The sequence below is a fragment of the Hypanus sabinus genome, chromosome 1 (genome assembly GCF_030144855.1).
Source record: "Hypanus sabinus isolate sHypSab1 chromosome 1, sHypSab1.hap1, whole genome shotgun sequence".
Taxonomy (NCBI): domain Eukaryota; kingdom Metazoa; phylum Chordata; class Chondrichthyes; order Myliobatiformes; family Dasyatidae; genus Hypanus; species Hypanus sabinus.
The window spans coordinates 104,175,804-104,200,255 of NC_082706.1; the positions used below are offsets into that span (position 1 = coordinate 104,175,804).

At 38.6% G+C, this 24,452-nt stretch overlaps 1 protein-coding gene across 4 annotated transcripts in view; it reads right to left on the reverse strand.

The window, feature by feature from the left end:
- emc2 (ER membrane protein complex subunit 2) overlaps positions 1 to 24,452 on the reverse strand; it is a 123,263-nt gene that overhangs the window by 64,057 nt on the left and 34,754 nt on the right. For all 4 annotated transcript variants that reach the window (XM_059973343.1, XM_059973336.1, XM_059973359.1 and 1 more), the window contains exons 3-5: positions 15,649 to 15,713; positions 9,831 to 9,916; positions 9,485 to 9,542 (exon numbers count right to left, since the gene is read on the reverse strand). In XM_059973343.1, the coding sequence (XP_059829326.1) occupies positions 9,485 to 9,542; positions 9,831 to 9,916; positions 15,649 to 15,713 (209 nt within the window). The remainder of the gene's footprint in view (positions 1 to 9,484; positions 9,543 to 9,830; positions 9,917 to 15,648; positions 15,714 to 24,452) is intronic.

Sequence of the window (24,452 nt, forward strand, 5' to 3'; positions counted from 1 at the left end):
CTCAGAAACAAGCCAGGACCATCTGAATGTAACTTCTAATAAGATTCCAAGGTCTAATCCATGGAAATTAATTCAGCCAGACACTGGAGGGCAGGTTTTACCTATGCATGCTTTCACTGGCCCTGGATAAACCTTCTCCAAGAAGCTGAAGCATGTGAGGTCACAGATAAACTAACAGCACTGGTAGGATGCAAAGTAAATCAATACAACCGAAGGGGAAAGGGTTCCTTCCTTCAAAAGGAGAACTATTCTTATGGTAATATAATTACTGTATTTGGAACTATTTATCTGTTTGTCCTGCTTTTGACTGAAACAGAACTAATTCTTGTGCTCTCAAAGGAGTATTTCTTCATACAAGGGTGCTTTTCAGTCATGTGCAGCAGCAGATAATTAGTTCTAAAATACTGCAAGCTGTTAGCAAGGTCCAACTTCAGGTATACAGGAACAAGACATATTGGGTCCAAAAAATCACTCAAGCATTCCGACTGAAGTCACTGTTGACCTCACAATGAATCCAAAAGAATGCAACACAATATTCCAATCACACGGCCTTTTTAGAAACACCACACAGTATTTCCCACTGTTTTGACCTTGATTTATATGGTCTGATTTTGGAAAACACTGCAGTTAGAAACATGGCAGTTTCAAAACCTCTATTGCTTCAGCTGAAAACCAAAGCTGAACATTTTAAAATCTGTTTACACACAGCTGCTGGCACTTCAGCCGCATGAAGTATAATGGCTGGCCTATGGACATTTGCTCACTTCATGTGGATTCCAAACAGTCTAGACAAATATGAATTTACACTATAATGCAAAAAGATCTTTTATATAATACTATCAATTTTTACATCTCACTGCATCTTAGACTTTAAGATGAATATTTTGCCAAGTCAAAACATGTGTCTGCTATTATTTTTCTAATACTGTGAAACACTTTAGCAAGCATGATATTTGAAACAAGTTTTTCATGGTGTGATATAATAATGTGACAATACACCAACGGGAAAGACTCCCCAAGTAGTTCAATAGGCCTGTCCATTTGAGGAGCCACACCAGCAAGACTAGTAAAGGTTCAAGTCTGCTGTGGGCTGACATAGCTTAACTATTTACAGATTGTTTGTAGGCTATTTGGAAAATAAAGGTTGTGCAGATGTTGATTGGAGATCTGGTGCAGAACTGGATGAGAAGGAAAACTCAAAGCTTCAGATCCTATTTAACATCCAGCAATCTTAATCGGAAAGGGTGTCTAAAGGCCATGGATGCATTGTCCAATGCCAGCATTTCGTGGAGCCACACTCCAGAAAAGGACACAAATTGGGGAAGTGGAGAACTAATGATTTAAAAAATGCAAGCAAAATACATCCAAACATTCAAAGGTTTTGATACTCTTAGGTTTCTTCCAGCTTCGAGATAATCACCCATTTTGTCATGTGGCTGCCATGATAGGGTGAATGGTGGACAGAGGAAAAGAGACAAGAACATGCGGTTCTCATTCATTTCAAAATCATACGTTCTGTTTTTATACAATTCGTAGATTTGACATTAACAGCTAAAGGACCTCCTTTGATGCAATGCTAATGCTTTTCTTTCTATCCTCCAAATCATCAATATGAATACTTCTTCCCCTGTAAGTACTCGTCCATTGAATTACCAAACCATGATCGCTTCCCATGTCATTGCTGTGACCGTTGCTCTGCAACGTCTTTTTTCTCATAAGGTTTAAATCAAAATATTACACTTCAATAGATTTCAGATCTATGAAAATTTATACAAGCATAAAGCAAAATATCTGCAATATCCTCAAGAGGCACAGCTAAGGTTGTACTTGCCTGAAGTAACAATCAATTTCATTTATAACTTAACTTTCAAATATATTTCACAACTCATGTGAGGAGCTTTATTTTCTGACCACAAGTCAAGAGATAAGAATACAACCAGGCAATGCTTCTTATGTAAGTGCATGAGGGAGAAAAGGGAATGGTGAGATCAGCCATTTCAAAGACTTCGGAATGTCCAAGGACAAGGCTGGATAGATTTCTAACAACTAATGAAATCAATTTGAGCTCTGCATTAAGGGTGCAGATCTGACTGCAACATTCAAATAAGAAGCCTGGCAAAAACGAATATGACTTTGGATCACAGTGTTAATTATTGTCACATGTTTCAAGTTGCAGTGAAAAACTTTTTAGACAAACTTGTGGAGACAAAGACGACTATAAATGCTGGAATCTAGAGCAAAAGGCAAACTGCTGAAGGCCAGGCAGCATCGGTGGAGGGAAATAGGTAATAATGTTTTAACTTGAGATCCCTCATCAGTTCTGACACAGGGTATCGACCTGAAATGTTGACTGTCCATTTTCCTCCACAGATGATGCCTGACTTGCTGATTGCTTATGGAAACAGTTGTTTCCAGAAACAGTGAAAAACACAGAAGAGAAAAGTTGGAGATGAGGTTACAGTGAACAAGGCAAGAAAACTTGAGAGTTTTGCTTTAAGGCAGTAATGATGACAGTCTCAACGACTGAAGATGACAGCAGGGAGAGAGAACTGTTAGCAATATCAAATAACCTAGATGCCAAGAAGACAAGCTGAAGAGTAAACAGATGCATAAATCAAGTAGTCAGAAACTGAAATATCAAAGGAGAAAAAACTTGCACCTTTTCATAAAAATATCATTTTCTAAAGAAAATGTGAAAGCTGGCCTATGATTGGAGCCTGAAACTCATAGAGTAGCAAGTGCTTAATTGAAATACAGGCAGTCCCCAGGTTTTGTAAGGATTCCATTTCTGAGAACTACCCACAGACCTATTTCTCCACAAGTCAGGAACAGCCATTTTCTACATCTACCCCATACTTCAGTGGCTCCCAGGGGCAATGGGAGTTTCTAAGGGGGCAGTGGTGGGAGGGGGTGCGGTCAGTAGCAAGGGGGGCAGCAGAGGGATGACAGGTTGAATTTAAGAAATTACTTTTTAATCAGCATTTGGTCCTCAATACCTCAGAATTGATTACAATGATCACATAACCTCATGTTTTGCTAACCTATCATTCTCTTAGAATCTGCTCGAAGCGCATTATAACCATATAACAATTACAGCACAGAAACAGGCCATCTCGGCCCTTCTAGTCCGTGCCGAACACTTACTCTCACCTAGACCCACTGACCCACACTCAGCCCATAACCCTCCATTCCATTCATTTCCTTTTCCTATCCAATTTTACTTTAAATGACAATACCGAACCTGCCTCTACCACTTCTACTGGAAGCTCATTCCACACAGCTACTACTCTCTGAGTAAAGAAATTCCCCCTCGTGTTACCCTTAAACTTTTGCCCCCAACTCTCAACTCATGTCCTCGTTTGAATCTCCCCTACTCTCAATGAAAAAAGCCTATCCATGTCAACTCTATCTATCTCCCTCATAATTTTTAATACCTCTATCAAGTCCCCCCTCAACCTTCTACGCTCCAAAGAATAAAGACCTAAACTTGTTCAATCTTTCCCTGTAACTTAGGTGCTGAAACCCAGGTAACATTCTAGTAAATCTTCTCTGTACTCTCTCTATTTTGTTAATATATTTCCTATAATTCAGTGACTAGAATTGTACATAATACTCCAAATTCGGCCTTATCAGGGCCTTGTACAATTTTAACATTACATCCCAACTCCTATACTCAATGCTCTGATTTATAAAGGCCAGCATACCAAAAGCTTTCTTTACCAACCTATCCACATGAAATTCCACCTTCAGGGAACTATGCACCATTATTCCTAGATCACTCTGTTCTACTGCATCCTTCAATGCCCTACCATTTACCATGTATGTCTTATTTGGATTGTTCCTACCAAAATGTAGCACCTTACACTTATCAGCATTAAACTCCTTCTGCCATTGTTCAGCCCACTCTTCCAACTGGCCTAAATCTCTCTGCAAGCTTTGAAAACCTACTTCACTATCCACAACGCCACCTACCTTAGTATCACCTGCATACTTACTAATCCAATTTACCACCCCATCATCCAGATCATTAATGTATCATTATAGTTAATTATATCATAATATAATTAATCATTATAGTTGTTGAAAAGCAACGTGATACTTCTGCATTTGGCATATCATGAGAAATCTGGACTGAAGAAATCGTGTTAATTCCAGGCCTGACCCAAGCTTCATTGCTGTAGTACAATGCTGGAGTAGGATTCCCATACTCCAATCACACAGTGACACAAATCCTGTTAATGAGAGTATGGCATTCAATGGGAAAAAAATTAGAGATCATCAGGGTCTCTCTTCCTGCCAATACAGACATTTACAGCACACGCTGCATCCGCAAAGCAAACAGCATTATGAAGGACCCCACGCACCCCTCATATAAACTCTTCTCCCTCCTGCCATCTGGGAAAAGGCACCGAAGCATTCGGGCTCTCACGACCAGACTGCGTAACAGTTTCTTCCCTCAAGCCATCAGACTCCTCAATACCCAGAGTCTGGACTGACACCAACCTACTGCCCTCTACTGAGCCTATTGTCTTTATTGTACTGCCTGCACTGTTTTGTGCACTTTATGCAGTCCTGTGTAGGTCTGTAATCTAGTGTAGTTTTTGTGTTGTTTCAGTGCAGTTTTTGTATTGTTTCATGTAGCACCACGGTCCTGAAAAACATTGTCTCGTTTTAACTGTGTACTCTACCAGTAGTTATGGTCGAAATGACAAAAAAAAGGTACTTGACTTGATATGAAATGGTCTTGCCTGCTTTCTTTAGCCCACAGCCCAACAGAGATATCACTATCCCAATTTACTTACTAGGTTTTGCATGAGCTATGATGAAATCATAACTTTTCCCTTTTTTGATTGCAACGCTTGAGGTTGGACTCAAACAATAGGTGATTGACTGTTGTTGTTAATTTATAATGAAAATGGTAGAAGCAGACGGAACAAAAAAAAAGTGTAGACAGTATAGTGTGGAGTATCTGAAAAATGGATTTATACCAACGTCAAGCAACCAATGTCTGTTGAGTGAAAAAAGTTTTTTTCCCCAAATGAAGCACTGAAACCATCCATAATCCTTGAACATTTGAAGAGAATATATCTGATAAAGCAACAAAAAGTTAGTTAATTTTCACTTTGTGAAAACTTTCAAAAACGGAAAACACTTCAAAACATGCTTTCCAGCGATTTACAGCAAAACAGTGATAGTTTGTGTGTTTCACACAACATTTCATTCCTCATTGCTAAATTGGGAAAGCTCCAAACAATTGGAGAAGAACTAATTCTGTCAGCAGTAAAGGATGTTCTGAGTACGGTTTTGCTTAAGTTACCAAATCAAATAACTTACACAATTCCACTCAGTGACAACTCTGTTCAAAGACAAATAATGAAATGCCTGAGAATGTGGAAGGTACCTTGTGCAAAATACTTAAGACAACAGAAATTGCTCTGCAGCTGGATGAGTCAACTTTGCCAGGTGAAAAATCTTCACTTCATGGTTATGTTCACTTCATAAAAGATGAAAGCATGGTTCACGGGTGGTAATTTGCAAGGGGACTAGAAACAGATAAGAAGGGGGAGTTAATATTTTGGGATGTCAAGCAATTCTTCAAAGAGAAGGACATTGCACTCACCAACATTCTTGCTTGTGCAACAGATGGGGCATCATCAATGTCAAGACACCACCAGTCATCACCATTATGTAGCATGTTGCATGATGCAGACGATCATGGCCTATCCATGACCATGATTGCTCTTGGCAAATTATTCTACAGAAGCGGTTTGCCATTGCTTTCTTCTGGGCTGTCTTTACAAGACAAGTGACCCCAAACCATTATCAATACTCTTCAGAGACTGCCTGCATGGTGTCAGTGGTTGCATGTGTGGGACGTGATATGCACCACCAGCTCCCATGGCTTCATGTGACCCTGAACGGGAGGAGGGTGGGGTGGCAAAGCAGGTGCTACACCATGCCCAAGGATGACCTGCAGGGTAGCGGGTGGAAAGAGTGCCTTACAACTGCTTTGGTAGAGACATATCTTCACCCCTCATATTTACCATTCACGGTGTAATTCACAGACAGCATCTTGTCGGAAAAAAAACAGCTACACAAATCATTAAATATTGTTATCACAGCAGTAAATAAAATCAAATACCATGCTTTCAACTCTTGACCATTTGGAGAATTATAACAGTCTGAACACTTGTTCAGATGGCTCTCAAAACTGCCTGAGATACTTTCATGCACTTTTTGAAATAGTAATAAAATTCTTTGAAGACCTGAATACTTCATTTAGTAATTAACTCAAGAATATTAGGCATGATACCGCTTATTTGTTAGAATTATTTGCAAAGTTTAATGAAATCAATCTTCAATTGCAAGGAAACAATGTGAGTTTTACCAAAGGCATATCAGTCATTTCCACATGTTGTTCCAAGTTAACTCGATTGAAGTGCAACATTGGTCATCACAACATTTCCAATTTCCAAGCCTCATGGAGTTGGAAGAGAAAGAAAAAATACCAGATGATGATCTTCAAGTATACTGTGCACATCTGGGTGAGCTGCATAAAGACATGTCAGAGAGATTTCAGGATCTTCTCTTGATCCAAATTCAAGATTGATTTAACAGTAAAATCTACTCCTCAGCTTTCTTTCTCCAGTCCTGCCAAAGGGTTTCGCCTCGAAACGTCGACTGTACTTTTTTCCATAGATGCTGCCTGGCCTGCTGAGTTCCTCCAACATTTTGTGTAGAAAGATGGTGATTTGGATGAGGAGATCAAGTGCAACGCATCTAAATTTGCTGGAGGGGGTAGCACGAACTGTAAAAAGGTGCATGGGTGGACTTCATGGGGATTCAGGCAAGTTAGTTGAATAGTTAACGATGTGGCATTTGAAACATCTTGTGCAAAAATTGTGAGGACATCCTATATAAAAAATAGAAAAATAGTCTAAGTGAGAGGTTTTAAGGCATTGATGCTCAGTACATGAACTACTGAAAGTTCATATGGAGGGTTAGCATACCAATTGCAAGACAAGAAGTATGTTGGCCTGTAGTTTTTAAGCAGACTTGATCACAAGAGTAGAGCAGTCCTGCTCCAATTGCATGGAGCAAATCTGAAATACTGTGTCTTGTTCTGCTTGATGAAAGGAGATATTTGCAATAAGCAGTGTACAGTGAAGGCTCAGAAGATTAACTTCTGGGATGGCAGGTTTGACACAAGGAGAGTTTATGCAGACCAGACCCACACTCTCAAGAACAGAAGAGAATGAGAAGTGATCCCATTGAACCAAGTAATATTTTTACATGGCTTGACAAGGTAGGAGCAGGAATGATGTTTCCCCCTACAAAAATGGATCACAATCTCAAAATAAGGGTTCAGCCATTCAAGGGAGAAAGAAAAGGAATTTGTTCATCCAAAACTACAGCAAGTCTTTTGAATTCTCTACCCAAGCAGAAAGCTCGGTCACCGATTACATTCACAACAGAGATTAGCAGAATTGTAAATATTAAGGGAATAAAGAAATATAGGGTTAATGCAGGGATTTGGGGTTAAAATAAGAGATCAGACACCTTATCGAAGACTTGTCTCAGCATTTCTTAAATTTTTACTGCTATCACGAGACAGTGGTTTTGACTTTTCAGTTTCATCTCTCATACACTGGTCAGGCATACAGACAATTAAAAGCTTTTAGAAAGTGATACTACAGGCATGATCCCTTAAAGGAATTAAAAAGCTTCAAAGCTCCCATTGCAAGAAATTGTGGATTCACCAAGGGTCACTTTATCTCTCAATATAAAATATCCACACTGTATCTTCTGCAAAGTGTATAATTACACTTTAGAAATCTATTTTCTATCAGTGAAGAGTTAACAGGTTCATTGACCTCCAGGGAGATTTATATGTGGTACATCCACAGACACAAAATCAGATGAGTTAACACTGAAAACTGCAGGATGTTTTAAGCTGAAAAAGTACTTATATTGAAGATGATTTGGTTAAACATAAGCATAGATTAAAAACAGTTTCTAATAGTGGCAATTTCCCTGCTCCCTAGCACACGGATTTTTTTCTCTCTTCATTCTGTCTGTTTACCTTACAGCAGCTGCCAACATGAAAACTTAATATTCTAAGGCAGCACCAATACAGGCAACTGACACAGCAGAAGAAACCATTACAAATTTCTCATATGCCAAAACAAACAAGGCAAAAGGTCGCTGCTTAAAATCGTGTAGTGTGTTATTCTGCTACATGTCCCTTATGGGAATGATTATTAGCAGGTACCTAACATCTGAGCAACTTCCAACACCCAATAATTTATTAAACAAATCTGATCTTAACTGCATACTAAGGAATCCACAAAAACAAGAGACTGAATTCAGGATCAAAACGACAAGGCAGAATGAATGGGGGGCAGGGAGGGGGCATTCTGTCTGTTACACATCCACACCGTTGCAGATGTTGTCCAACTTCAGATCTGAAAGAATACCAGAAGGTAATCTGTCTTCATGTAAATCCTGGCCGATAACACACGTTTCATACAACTTTTGAAGTACCGTGTTTTATTTGGCATTTGGTTTTGATCCCTTCATCTCTTCACATCTATTTAATCAGGCTGCACTCTGTATTCACGACAGGTAGATCAGCTAATCTGGGAATGCAAAATTCAATCTCTTCCCATCCCCCACCCAAACAACTCCCTCCCTTCTACCAATCATGAAGTTTACATGATTATTTGCTTAGAGGCAATATGCTTGCTCTACTTTCACTCAACCCAATTAGTTTCATCAAGTAAAATTTTCACTTCTTGAATTAACAGAATAACATTTGTATTATGCTGACGATATCGTGCCATCCAAAACTGATAGAAACCAATACAGTGGAAAGCACAAACCAAACATTTATGCATGCTGTACAGTTATTAGTTTATTATTTGCATTTTCCAATACCACTGACACAACTATGTGGAGAATATGTGATGCCAAAACTGCAGACTCCTGCCTTCCATGCTGCTGGGGTCAAGAATGCTTTACACACAGCTATCAAAAGCCAAGTGGCAGAATGCAATGCATTTTAAAGCTCTAGAGCAGTTCTTCTCTTGCATCAACCTCCAACATACAGATTAATTTTGCCTCCACTCCTTTGCACAGAGAATGGGACACTTCCCCCAAATAACTCCATTAAATATGTTGACAGCTCTTGTGGGTGAGTCAAGAGATTCATCAACAGCTCTCACTCCTAACACTGATCAAATAAATTCCACAAACTTCACTAAACTGAGATAACGCAAGATGTTAATGATAAACAGAAGTCTGAGCTGCAAATTATATTACAAAACTACAGAAACTGAACCAAGGTACTTTGCCAGATTAACACCAGAACTCAAATAATGCTGAAGGTTTCTCTCTTCTACAATATCTATCTGCCCAGCAGTTGACTCGCGTGAATAAACATTTGGATTTCCCACAAAATGCTCTGAAAGTCTTATTTACTTACGGTGTTTGTTGGATCATCCTGCAATATTCCATCATACATCTTGTTGGCATCATCATACCTTAAGAAAGATTAATTAGTTTATCTAGTCAAACGATTGAGTACTTAGATGCATTAAATATCTCTAGATATCATCTGTCAAGCTCAGATCAGACCAGATCAATCTCAAGCTTGTGCTTGACGTCAAATGCACAAGACCTATTCCCCAATTTACCAAGCAGCTATTTAAAAGAGTATTTAAGCAAAGAGAAACATTAAATTATAACTTTACAATGGAAACATATTTTACAAGTTGCACAATTCCCTTACACAATTCCTTCTGTGGTGGAATGCATCAGTTCTCCAGTACCTTTCAAGTGATTCATATCGCATGCCAGTCAATCGTTTCACCCGGTGGCTGCCTGGAAATTGCTTGCGGAGTTCATGCAGACATTGCTGTGGATTGTAAGCAGCACAAGTTCAATTTTGCCTGTACCCCCCCGACACCCTTTCACTGTAGTTACAGTAAACTGACAGTCAGCCAACAAGAAGCGACAAACATCAGTTTGTTGAACTAGAATTTATTAATAGTCAAATAATAGAAAGGCCAAAAAGCTGGCCTTGCCAGCAACACAAACATTGTGAAACATTACAACAGAAAAATAAATTATGTTTTATTTTGGATAATGCTTACTGTCATTTTTAAACAATATTGACTTTTGCCACTTGCTTTAGATCCAAATCTTGATCACATGGAACCCATACACATGCCATCTCCCCCTCCTTAATAATTAGACACAGATAATACGGAGAATTCTAGAGAATTCATTCAAAGAGGAAGCCATCAATAAAAGTGCATTGACAAATTAATAAAAAAGTTTTTTTTTCCCTAGGCAGTGCGATATCTTATTACGGAAGACAGAGTCGGACGAACATGGTAATGACAGGAAAGATGTGACTGCGTTGGAGAGGGTGCAGGGCAGATTTATGAAGCTGTGCCAGGATTAGAAAGACAGACTGGTCAGACTGAGGTTGTTTTCTTTGGAACAGAGAAGGCAGAAGAGAAACTTAATTCACTAGCTTGTTTGATGACAAATGTACACAACCTCAACCCTGATTTGCCAATTAGCTGCCTAAAAGAGTTTCAAGCAACAAGAATTCCTTAAAACATAATTTTACAGTAGGGAAATAAACTTATTTCAAAAATATGCTTTAAACTCTCTCATGATTCCCTTTTGAGTCAACGTGAGCAGTTCTCAGTTCCTTTCAAGAGCTCCGCAATAGATCTTTCAATAAATCTACAAGAGGTCAACAAAGAGGAAATATGAAGCACCCATTTCTGTTATGGGCTCAAAGAACAAGGGGCAGAGATCAAACTGGTAGAATTACAGTAGAAGTAAGCACGTATTTTTCATCTAGTGATTGGGAAGGGTCAAGAATGCTCTACCTGAAATTTGGTGGTAGAAATAGGAATCTTATTACATTTAAGTACTCCAGTGTGTACTTGAAGAGTTGAGATCTGCAGTTCCAGTGGTAGGATGGGGCCAGGTACCTCTTTGCAACCACTACAAACACCAAAGGTATAAAGGGGCCCCTTCATCACTGCACATCTTCTGAGAACTTATTCTATATTTTGAGTTATACATACTGCAAGAATAAGGATGAAACTATGTGTAGTCTCCTGACTGCCGTTTATAATATGTAAGATACTGCATAATGCTAGTTTATAAATTTATGGTAAAACAGTGCACATGAAATCAGCATAGTATAATCCCCATGTGAGTTTCTTGTGCAGGATAATCCAGTCTCCTAACCCAGTTTCTTTCTTATTCAACTGACAAAGCATTTCCTACTTACAAGAAATCTCGAGAGACTCGAAAATGCTTGGAGCAGAACGTCAACGCAATATTAACATGCGAACATTAACTACTCCTAGGCAGATTTGTTCTGTGCAATGAATGAACAAGCCTCACTTCACAGATACAGATCAATGTGATCCAGCCCAAGATCAGTAAACTTGGTGGTCACATTAAAACTGTTAAAATTGCTAAAAAAATAAATGATATCAGTTCAGTTGTGGAACTGTTTGCTGTACCAGCTGTGCATTTCAGTTTATCTCAGTGTCAAGATAATTTAAGTACTCAGATTACTTTGGCTCAGGGAACTAAAAGTGATCAAATACAGGAATGGCTAAAGAATAGCCTGAGGCAAGTGTCTGCTGTGAAACCCTTTTGAGGCTATTATCTACAGCAAGATAAGGGTGAAAAAAAAACAAGCCCTCCCACCCCTGAATGGGCTCTGTCATTCCATTCAACAATACTGATGTAAAGCAAAATAACAAACTGCTGGAAGAACACAGAATGCCAGACAGCATCTGTGAAGACAAAATCAATGGTCAACATTTCAAGCCATGACCCGGCATCGGGACTGAGAGAGCAGAGGGAGGATAGCTGGTGGGTGATAGACAGAAACATAAGAAATGAAGAAATGGTAGACAGGTAGAGGCAGGTAAAGGAGAAGAGGAAGATTAGAGCCAGATAGGCTAAATGATAGATTGAAACAGATGGGCAGGTGGAACCAAAAGGGCGAAGTGCAAAGTAAGCAAATGAAGAAGATATCCGGGAAGATTGCCACAACTCAAATGAGCTGATGGAACGAAGTGATGGAGGATAATCCGTATTGACAATGAGACATGGGGAAGAACGAGAAATGTGAATAAAGGGAGGGAGACCATGAGGTGACTGGTAGGAACACAAAGGGTGTGAGCTGTCTGAATTTAGAAAATGTTTGATAATGAATAGTTGATCTGATCTATTCGTCAACTCTGTTTGGCTTGGCTACCAATTTACTTACCAAACAAATATCTATCCTGTAAAGGGAAATGAGGATCTTCACAGAGGTTCAGAAACCTGAACACATACTCCAACATAGAAGCCTTGGAGCAGGTGCTGCTAAGAATTGTTTTAGCATTTAGAGTGATAAATTACGAGGAAAGGTTGTATAAACTTGATTTGTATACCCAGAAGTCTAATACATTAATAAGCAAACTGATCAAGGTGCTTGAAATGACAGAAGGACACAATAGAATAACAATAGTAAGGAGCATTTAGACAGGCATCTGAGCAGGCAGGGAATGGAGGAGTATAGCCATGGGCAGGCAGATAGGATTAGTTCAATTTGGCATCATGGTCAGCAAAGACAGCTTGGACTGAAGGGCCTACTCTATGTTGATATGACATTGTAAACACAGACAAGATATTTCTTGGGAAAATCAAGATATATTAGAGCTGGGTCAATCAGAAGCTAATCAGGAAACATCCTTTAGAAAGGTTACCCTAAATCTGGAGACCATGAAGTGAAAAGAAAAATCACATAAATCAAGCTCTGAACAGTCTCAAGGAATGGAATTTTCAATGTTCCTATTCCTGTACTTCACCAGGTAAGATGCAAGAGTAAAAGGTACAAGAAGTATTCAAACTGCAGTATCACACACAACAGGTAAAATAGTGTTCGATAAAAGGGTTAAGTTAAATTTTCCTTAAGTAATCCTACATAATTGTCCTTCCAAAACAATCTCCCAAATGTCCTAAGCTTAGCTTCCGATCTTCTTAAATAAAAGCCGAGTTAAACTATTATAAGCTCATCAGTTGACATTTTGTTTTGAAGTGCGATGGACCTCTTTGTGGGCAACAGTCTGGGCAAAAGAGAATTCATGAATTTTGCCTTGACATTTAACTTTCAATGTCGCAGGTGCCTCTTATTAAACTGAAAGCTGCATAGTTAGGTAGCATTTCTGATTCACTCCAAAGTATAGTACATACTAAGCAGACATTATTCACAGGGTGAAAGCTGTAAATCTGAATCAGCAGTTAACAAACAATCCGCTCCAATTTACAACTGCTCTGACCTGCCGTCCAACTATGAACACTAACTGAAAGAAAAAGAAACTATTTCATTGCAAAGCTTTTGACAGGATTTTACCAGTGTCCAAAGTCACTCACACAAAGAATGTCAATTGTATTGTTTTCCCATCATCCACCCTACATCTACAGGGTTATAGAGGAAATACAGCACAGAAACAGACCCTTCAGCCCAACAAGTCCATGCCAAAAATCATTTAAACTACCTAGGACCATTGATCTGCACCAGGGACCACAGCATCCATATCCCTACTATCCAGGTACCCATCCGAACTTCTTTTAAACATTGAAATTGAGCTCACGTGGACCACTTGTGCTGGCAGCTCATTTCACATTCTCACAAGCATCTGAATGAAGAAGCTTCCTCCCATGTTCCCCTTAAAACTTCTCAGCTTTCACACTTAAGGCATGATTTCTGGTTGTCGTCCCTCCTAAACTCAATGGAAAGAGCCTGCTTGCATTTAACCTATCTATACACCTCATAATTTTGTATACCCCTATTGAATCTCTTCTCAATCTTCTATTACCTCTCTTGTCACTAAGGATGCTTGAAGTATCTCTGCTAGGGCCCTGGCAATTTCTGCACTTGTCTGCCGTAGGGTTCAAGGGAACACCTTGAAGGCTCTGGGGATTTGTCCACCCTGATTTGCTTCAGGGCAGCAAACACCTCCTCCCCTGTAATCTGTACAGGGCCCATGAAATTGATACCGCTTTGCCTCACTTCTATAGACTCTGTATTCGTCTCCCAAGCAATACAGATGCCAAGAATGGATTTAAGGATCTCCCCCATCTGTTTAGGCTTCACACATAGATTACTATTCTGGTCAATTTTGTCCCTTGCAGTTCTTTTGCTCTTAACATATCTGTAGAATAGCTTGGGATTTTCTTTCACCTTGTCTGCTAGAGCAACCTCATGCCTTCCTTTAGCCTTCCTGATTTCTAAAGTGTTCTCTTGCATTTCTCGCACTCCATAAGCACTGCATTTGTTTCTACTTGCTATACCTGCTATGCACCTCCTTTTTTCTCTTAACCCGAGCTCATGACAAATTTAAATAGACTACTGTAGGAAAGTAGGCTCCAGCTAAGCTGGTCAGGTAAGGTTGCACATTCAGGACCGATTTGCTGATACAGTGAATTTCGGTTAATTGGGTAATCAGTTAATCGGGGCAGCCTCTTATCTCGGACAACTCTTAAAGAACAAAAACTCGTTGAGAAAATAGCAGTGATTCCCTTCACTTACTTGGGACACTATGCCTCAAAACTGAGGCAGGAGACTTGCCAATCAATCAAAAGAACACGGCAGCGTACACTGGCAACATACACAACAGAAATAACAACTAAGAGCTAATACGCAGTTTTATGGTACTGCAGTAGCTTTGGTACTGTTCTAATTTGTTCTGTATTTCATTTAAATACATAATTTATTACTCAGTTAAATGGTAGTTTGTCATTTTTATACCTTTTTAACAATTTCCATGCAACTTTGGTTAATTTGGGCAGCCAGTTAAATGGGCCAAAATGTATTGGTCCCAATGTGTCCCTATTAACCAAAAGCCACTGTATTGTTTTTGCCTGGCTAGAGAGACCCTTGCATTTTAGATAAAACAGAAACATGAGCTTTAAGATAAAATTATGGAGGAAGGGGAGAAGGGTAGACAATCCTACATTTTAGACAGCAGAGCAATAGGTGATTCACACCAACAAGTCGAAGTTATACTCAACATGCTCAACTCCCACCTCTCTTCATGTCAGCTTGTCAAACAGACTTCCTGCACTCTGGCAATTTAATCTGTATGTTAAACAGATAAAGCAATACAAACTGAAGCTCTAAATTAATTTAATAAATAAGTTCACAGAAGTTCTTCAACCAAATCATACAACTCCATTTCTAAAGGGGGCTGGGTGACATCTAATCTACAATGGGCAACAATATCAATTGTGTCTCTTGGAGTAATATTATCTTCTAGAACTATTTGGCTTCAGGTTCACAATTCCAGCACAAATAATTTACATTTATGCAAAAGCAAATCAAAAAAAAAATCCAAACTGAAATTTGAGGAACAACTAAAGTGCTACATACTTTCAGCTTCAGGTACTTTTCCTTATGTTTATGTGGCACTTCAAGACTGTGCATAAACTGCTTGGATATAGTGTTGTGTGCAAGTAAGTCTTCAATAATTTGCATTTTAGTAAAATTTACACACATTCAAAAGCCTAAAAACAGAGACATAGAACTGGGAAATAACTTCTAATGGTATCGGTACTTACTGTTGCCAAGTTGTCACGACTGCAGTCAAGGGCAGCAATCATCACTTGTTCATAAATGATCCAAACTGAATGCACAAAAACATTAAAACACATGGAACAAGTAATTACTATTAAAATTATGCTATTATAAAACAACCTGTGATTTTAATAAGCTATTACATTATACATCTCAAAATTAAATCGTATGGTAACAGGCTGATCATTTGCTGTTCATATAAGATTAAAGACAGCAAGAGAGGAGAAAGAGATGGAAACAAATTTCAAGAAAAAGACTGAAGAAAAATGATAAAAAGGAACAGTAATATTATTTTATTGAGTTTTGAAAATGAATGGAGCACCTCAAAACATTTTTCATATAATTTATTAATGCAGAGACACAATTTCTTGTTCTGTCAGGACAGCTAAAATTATTTCATTTTCTTTGAAGCACTTCCCACCCCATAATCTTCAGCAAATGTTTTGACACACAATATTTCCAAAATATGAAAAGATAATTGAAGAAAGACCACAGATCAAACAAAACTGCTACTGTGCAAACTGCACTGAAATGAAGTAGAATAACAAAGAATGCTCCACAAAAAGACAGTAACTTTACAGTGGGTATTTGTTCAATGCTCTATCAGGAATAATTGATATATTAAAAAGGACAGCAATATACCATCATTGCTCAATTGAGCAGCTTGTAAAGATTACACACTATTAGCAACAGGATGTTTGTGTGTGTTCATTCTTGTGTTTACCACTAGAGGCAGTGTGGTCTACTTTATTTTCTTGTCTGATAAATTTCTGTAAATATCCAGAGCATTATACCCCAATTAGTTAAATGCTTTAAGTAGGAAAAATGTGTATGAACAATGATATTCTCACACAATGCCAGACTCTAGTGCTTTAGGCACAGAGTTAAGAACAACAATTCACACACACTGGACTAATGCAACCACTTACGTTAGCAATTAACCTTTACTGCTGCATAAAGTATGTGTTCCGCCTTTCAGCACATTTCCTCCAGTGGGGATAAAACAAAAATCAAAAATACGTAGGTTTAGGCAAAATATGTAGGTTATACTTAACAGCGTTGATAATGGCAACTGCTAGAATACTGATATCATGTGTCAGCTGTCTCAGTAAGTAGTCATTTTTGCCTTGAAGCTGTGAGTCCAGTCTCATTCCAGACAGCCTTCAGCACAGAGGCCCAGTCTGATAATCTCATGCAATACCAAGGGAGTACTGCATTGTCAGAGGTCCTGCTTTACAAGTGAAAAGGTAAATGTAGGCCCCATCTATATTCATGGGTCCATGCAAATGATCCCCATATGTATTTTCTTAGAAGAACTTGGGATTTGTCTTTGGCTTCCTGCTATCATTACAAGTGTATCAATGTCATGAACACACTTATCAGTGTGAGCTTGCTAAGTACCAAATTGGGTGCTACTACTTTACAAATGTTGCTGTATTTCAGCTACTGTGGAGCTCCTCTATTGGCTGTAAAGCGCTTGGATGATCATGTGTTTGTGAAGGCCACAGGTTTGTCTGTGACTTAACCTGCCTACCCAACTTGTGCTTGAAAATATTTACAGTGGGCACTACAGAAAGATCACATCCATGTCTCCGTCTTATCTACAAGAATGTGTAATTGCATAACCTTTGGGTGAGTTAGGCACACTCTCTGTAGAGAATAATCTTCAAAAGTCATTAGAAAATACTGAAGAAAATTGTTAAAGATTAGATTAATGGTGCTTTAATTAAACACGTAAAATATCAAGCAAAACTGGGCCACTTTGTAACAAAATCATTTAAGTCTTTCTACTTAAATATCCTTTTTCACAAAGAGCTTGATGTTTAAGTAGTGTGAAAAAGTACCATTTTTTAAAAAATGTTTAAAAAGTCGTGTCTCCAGATCCCTGGAGTGCTTTACTCTGGGGACCTTATGACTTGTAATGCTTATTTACAATCCCAATCAGATTATTGATTTCACTAATCTGCTCCTTGGTACAGAAGGTTATTCATTATGTCAAAGGCAGGATCTTTTAAAACCCCGTCAATTAAAAGTAATGAGACTCAAGAGACAAAATGAAGAGATGGAGGCAGACTGCGATGGGGGCAGAGAGCATTATCGTCAGTGCATGGCAGAGACTGGAAGGCAATAAGACACAGGCAGACAAAGAGAAAAAGGGATGAAACAGAGTTTCAAGGGTCTCTTGCTCATAAAGTGGATTTTGTGCAAACTTTGCAAAACAGTCTCATAACTAGCTTAAAATATTCTGCCACTAAACTTGAACGCACAAGGAAAGATTGATTCAGTGGGTCATTTGTAAGGAAGATTTTGCTACCGTTCGAGTGAGTCAATAATTTTGAAAGCCACTAAAAAGACGAGGTCATGGCTCCAAGTGCCGGGAATCGGACGGTGGAAAGTCTCAGCTGGCAGGCTCATCCTTCAATCTGATCTGTTTATTATCAGTTCTCCGGAAAGGGGCAGGCACTTGGTCATTATTACTTAAGTGCAATGGACACAGAATTGCATATAGTTAGAAGTGAATTATAAGGCTCTAGTTTACCCTTGGGTTTCAGAGGACATTATAAACCGCAGAAGAAAATCTCAAATGGTCATTGAAGTCATCTGAAAAGATTAAATTACTCCTTACACTCACTGTAAAATCGACAATGTTTCCACAATATAAAATAATTATATCTTAATATTAAGCATGAAACTGAAAGGACAGTTATTGGAGGGGGAGGTATTAATCTGTATGCAGCTAAAAAAAAATGACGACAGAAGGCGGAAAACTTCAAAATATAAACAGAACAAAAGATGTGCAGAAATGTTTTACTAATAAATATTTGGATCACGCTGCGTGCTCTAATGCAACAGACAGGAAAAAGTCAGCCTGTAACCTCTCAGGAATTCAGGATCTCTCCTAGTGCCTTGCAGATGAAGTATTTCAAAGTGTAGTCGCTGCTTTAAGGTGGACAATATAGAATTTAATCTGTGCAGAAACAGATCCTACAGCTAAGTGATCAGTGATGAGTGAACCAGATTTTGATATTCCAGTGAAGCATCAGCTTTGCATTTTGTTTTTGGTGGCAGTTAGTGGAGGCATGTGCTCCTTTCCTTGATAAAACATTTACATGGAACCTGCAATTTCCACATGAGTTAAGACCCAACTAAAAGAAATAGTAACAACACTCCCTCAGTATCACACAAAAGTATCTGCATAGATTTTTAATTATTCAACTTTCATTATGCAATAGGTTCTGCTTTGGTCAATATTAGCTCTGAAACAATTGCAGTGTCCCATTTTACTTAACGAGAGGTCAGAAGTTAAAATAGGCTGCATGATCTTGTGTTAGTTTTTAATGAGCACAGAACCCTACAGACTAAGATACAAATGAAGCAACCCTAACACAAAAGATCTTCTGTGCAGCACAGGGAATTAGAGGCCTCATCATTGGAATCCAAAGTGGGAGTACTATTAGTCGACTGCAAAATATGCAATTTAACATTCACTATGAAATCACTGCAATAAATCCTAGACTCAAATGTATTGAAGTCAAGCTTTTACTATTAAATTTGCTGGGAAACCTTGATGGAAAGAAGTTGGTGGATAAGTATAGGTCTTGACTTGCAAAAGGCAGTTTTTGAGATAATTATAGCTGGTCAAAATTCTTACAAAAAAGATTTATTTCAGAGAATGAGAGAAATTTATGGCACAGAGACCATTCTGCCCATGACAACAAATGACTGTTTAGCTACTTGCATTTTATTGCACTTTCCACAACTCCAGGACATCTCTGAGGCAGAGCGGAGTTCTGGAGTGCATCCGGAAATAGTTCCATTTCCATCCTTAATATCTTTATTTTTCCCTTTCAGGGTTCTTTGGAAGACCCTGACCTGGAGTTATACACTGACTACAGTTCTTTGCGGGAATGGGACCCGCTCTCGGGGTTTCATAACTGGCTGTTGTTGTGCGGCACGCCAAGGGCTCAGCCTAAGAGTTTGCCTCTCTTATTAACATAAAATCAGATAAGCCAAGAGTAAAGCAAAACCAATCCTATTAACCCATTCTGTCCCCCAGTCTGTACCTAGGATGCTATAGAAAAAATATCCATAATCTGTTAAAGCATGTGGAAATGCTGTAAGGACATAAGTAAGGTGGTCTCCTCATGTACAGTCTACTCCTGTTCAATTAGTGAGCACCATACTCAGCTGCCTTACAGATCCTACATCTCAAATCATGTTGTTTGTCAGCACATCTGTTTCTAGTACAGCCTCTGCAGATATTTAGAGCAAATGAAAAGAAAAAAATAGCAATGTGATATAATAGAAGATTGCGTAGTGTTTCAACAATGGTCTACTAGTAAAGATGAAGTGGGTCAAAGACCCTTAAAGCATTTTTAGCAACATCCCATCCAACACCCTTTCTGCATGATATGTTCTTTCCATTAGTCTCATCTCATTCTAGACTCAATGTTAAATGCTGAATGGAAACTACTTTTTAATAATTGCATTCCACCTCTAACTTTACTTCATGTCCAAGATAGCTCATTCTTAATCTTAGTTATATAACTGACTATACCCAACATGTTTCAATGAAGAGACCCTGATATTGGGATATTACTGATATTCAATCAATCTTTATTGCTTGGATAACACTTATTTTTGAACAGGAATTTCAGTAACTGACAGAACAGTCAAGTAACTAAAACAAAAATGGAAGAAGGTGCAAAATTGGTCAAAACATGCAAATACAGTAATGCCCAGTTTAATGTAAACATCATACATAAAAGACTAATCACTGAGTGATTACAGACAAACAAAACCGTGGCCAGAAAAGAGGTGCCATGATGGTAACGTTTCCTCTCAGGGTCCAGGATGTCTTAGGGCGGCAGCAGCATATTCTCAAGAGGGAGGGTGAGCAGATGGAAGTTTGTGCTGCACATTGGTACCAATGATATGGGTAGAAAGGGGGAAGAGATCCTGCACTGCACATAGGGAGTAAGGAAAGAGACTGAAAGACAGAATTTCAAAGGTAGCAATCTCTGCATTTTACCCAGTGCCACGTGCTAGTCAGGGACGATAGTACAGATGAATGAGTGGCTGAAAACCTGGTGCAGGGGGCAGGTTTTCAGCGTCTTGGATCATTGGAACCTTTTCTGGGATGGGGTGACCTGTACAAGAGGGACGGGTTGCAACTAAACTGGACGGAAACAATACCCAGGCCAGGAGGTTCACTACTGTTATGCAGGAAAGTTTAAACTAGTTTGGCAAGGGATGGTAACCAGAGAACCAGGTCAGATAGAGGTGGGATGGAGAGGAAGGCAGATGTCAGGGCCAGTATAAACAGCCAAGCACAACGTAATAGATAAAATGAAACAGAGAGTTTGAAGTGTGTGTATTTTAATGTTAGGAGTATTACTGGTAAAGGTGATGAACTTAGAGCATGAATTAGTACATGGAACTATGATGTTGTGGACATAACAAAGACTTGGTTGAGAAAGGGACAGGAATGGGTGCTTAATGTGCCAAGGCTTTGATATTTTTAGAAAAGGGATGTAAATGAGGTGGGGGACTATATCACAGCTCTACTCAGTCGGCCCATAATGGAGGGCTCATCGTTGAGCCTACATGAGTAGAACTCTAAAACAGGAAGGGTGCAATCACTCTGACAGGATTATCCTACAGACACCACTCCACCGCTCCTAAGAGCTGCTGGGAGTGAAGAAAAGGTACGCAGACTGATTACGGAAAGGTGTAAAAACAATACGTTGTTATGGAAGGCTTCAACTTCTCTAATATAAACTCGAACCTTCTGAGTGTGTGTGATTAAATGGGGCATCCAGAAAGGTTTCTTGAATCAGAATGCAGATAGTGCAACAAGAGGAGTTGCTAGATAATGAGCCTGGCCAAGTGACTGACCTTTCAGTGGGTGAGTACAAAAAATTGACCACAACTCCTTAAGACTTTTTTTTTATTAATTTACAGGATGTGAGCATCACCAACTAAGCCAGCATTTATTGCCCATATCCCTAGTTACCCCTGAGGTGGTGGTGATGAGCTGCCTTTTTGAACCACTGCAGTCCCAGAAAAGTAGGTACACCCACAGTGCTTTTAGGGAGGGAATTTCATGATCTTGACCCAGCGATGAAGGAATGGCGATATGTTTCCAAGTCAGGATGGTGAGTGACTTGGAGGGGGATTTCCAAGTGGTGGTGTTCCCAGGTATCTGTTCTCGTCCTTCTAGCTGGTAGTGGCTATGGGTCAGAAAGGTGCTGGCTTAGGAACTTTGGTGTGTTATTGCAGTGCATCTTGTAGATAGTACCCACTATTGCAACCGTTTGTCGATGATGGAGGGATTGGATGCTCGTGGTAGGAATATTAATCATGTGGCCTGCTTGTACCTTAAGTTTTAAGATAGTTGTAAGTATGGACCTTACAGCAGAGTATTAAATTGGAGCAGGGCAAATTACAAAAGCATTAAGCAGGAACTAAGGAGAGTTTATTGGGAACAGCAATTTTTAGACAAGTCCACATCAGATATGTGGAAGGACCAATGAAAGTACAAGACAGATATGGAAGGACAGGGATAGCAAGGAAAGAGAACCCTAGGTGTCGACAGAGATGATGAATTTAGTTAAGAAGGGTATCAGGAATAATCCTGAAAACTATAGTCATACAAGTCAAGTCAGTAGTAGGAAAGTTACTGAAGAGAATTCTTAGGAATAGGTTTTATGAACATTTGCAAAACCATGGTCTAATTAGGAAGAGCCAGCATAGCTTTGTGTGGGACAAGATGTGTTTTACTAACTTGACTGAGTTTGTTGATGCGACAAGAGTGATGAAGGTAGAGCTCTGAATGTTGTATACATGCATTTTAGTAAGACATTTGACAAGGTCCCTCAAGGGAGACTCATCCAGAAAATTAACATGCATGGGTTCCATGGTGAATTGGCCATTTGGATTCAGAGCAGGCTTGCCCAGAAAAGAGAGAAGGTATTGGTCAAAGGGACTTATTCTAGCTAGTGGTCTGTGACCAGTGGTGTTCCACAGGGATCTGTAGTGGGACTTCTGCTATTTGTAATATATTTAAATGACCTGGATGAAAACATAGAAAATGTTATTAAGTTTACAGATGATACAAAGATTGGTGGTGTTGTAATAGCGTAAATGCTGGCAAAGAATACAATAGAACTAGATCGGTTGCAGGTATTGGCTGAGAAGTGGCAGATGGAGTTAATTTGGCCAAATGTGAAATGTTACACCTTGGTAGGTCAAATGCAAAGAGACAGTACACTGTTAAGGGCAAAATTCTTAACAGCATTGATGAGCAAAGGGTTCTTGGGGTCCAAGTTCATAGCTCCCTGAATGTGGTGACACAGGTTGATAGGGTGGTTAAGAAGGCATATGGCATGCTAGCTGTTATTAGTTGTGTCATTGAGTTCAAAAGTCAGGAAGTTATGTTAGAGCTTTATAAAACTCTAATTAGGCTGTACCTGGAGTACTGAATACAGTTCTGGTCACCTCATTTTGGAAGGATACTGAGGCTTTAGAGTAGATGCAGAAGTTTTACAGGATGGTACCTGGATTAGAGGGCATTGCTATGAGAGGTTAGACAAAAACTTGGGTTGTTTTCTCTGGAGTAGAGGAGGCTGATGACTTGTTGTTATATATTTCTGATCCTGATAATTCTATTCCCGCTATTCTATCCTTGTTGGTTCAATTTGGTAGTTTTTCTGGTTACAAATTAAATTTGGATAAGAGTGAACTCTTCCCTTTAAATGCACAAACTTTACTGAATGACAGGATACCATTTAAAATTGTTACTGATAAATTTTATTTATTTAGGTATAAAAATTACCAAGAAATATAAAGATTTATTCAGATTGAATTTTTTACCTATGCTTCATCAAATTCAACAACTTACTACTAGATGGTCTTCCTTATCCTTATCATTGGTTGGTCGGATCAATGCTGTTAAAATGATGATTTTACCGAAATTTTTATATTTAGTTCAAGCCTTACCAATTTCTATTCCTAAGTCTTTTTTTGATAGCATTGATTCAAAAATTTCCTCATTTGTGTGGCAAAATAAAAACCCCAGATTAAGTAAAAGACAGTTACAGAAATCTAAAAAAGATGGTGGTTTAGCTTTACCCAATTTTAGATTTTATTATTGGGCGAATAATATTCGGAATTTATTATACTGGAAATTAGATTTAGATTTACCATTGTGCCCACAGTGGGTAAATTTTGAATGTAATGGTACACAAAGATATTCTTTATTTTCTGTTCTTGGCTCTTCTCTCCCTGTTGATTTAGTTAAACTTAATAAACAGGTATCTAACCCTATTGTCAAACATACATTACGAATTTGGTTTCAATTTCGTAAATTTTTTAATCTAAAAAAAACTTCGTTCTTGATAGCCCTATCTTACTTAATTTTTTCTTTAAACCCTCTTTAACAGATCAAGCTTTTAATATATGGAAAAGGAAAGGTATAATATGTTTTCGCGATCTTTTTTCTGAAGGTAGTTTGATGTCTTTTGATCAACTTTCTAACAAATTTAAATTACTTAAATCTAATTTTTTTAGATATTTACAAATTAGAAACTTTTTGTATAAAGTTTTACCATCCTTTCCTAATTCAACTTTGATAGATTTTTCAGATATGATTTTTACTTTAAATCCCTGTCAGAAGAGATTAGTGGCTCTTATTTATAATATGATTATGAAAATACAACCAGAGATATCAGGTAGAATTAAACAGGAATGGGAAAAAGAACTTCAATACAATATTTCAACGGAAAAA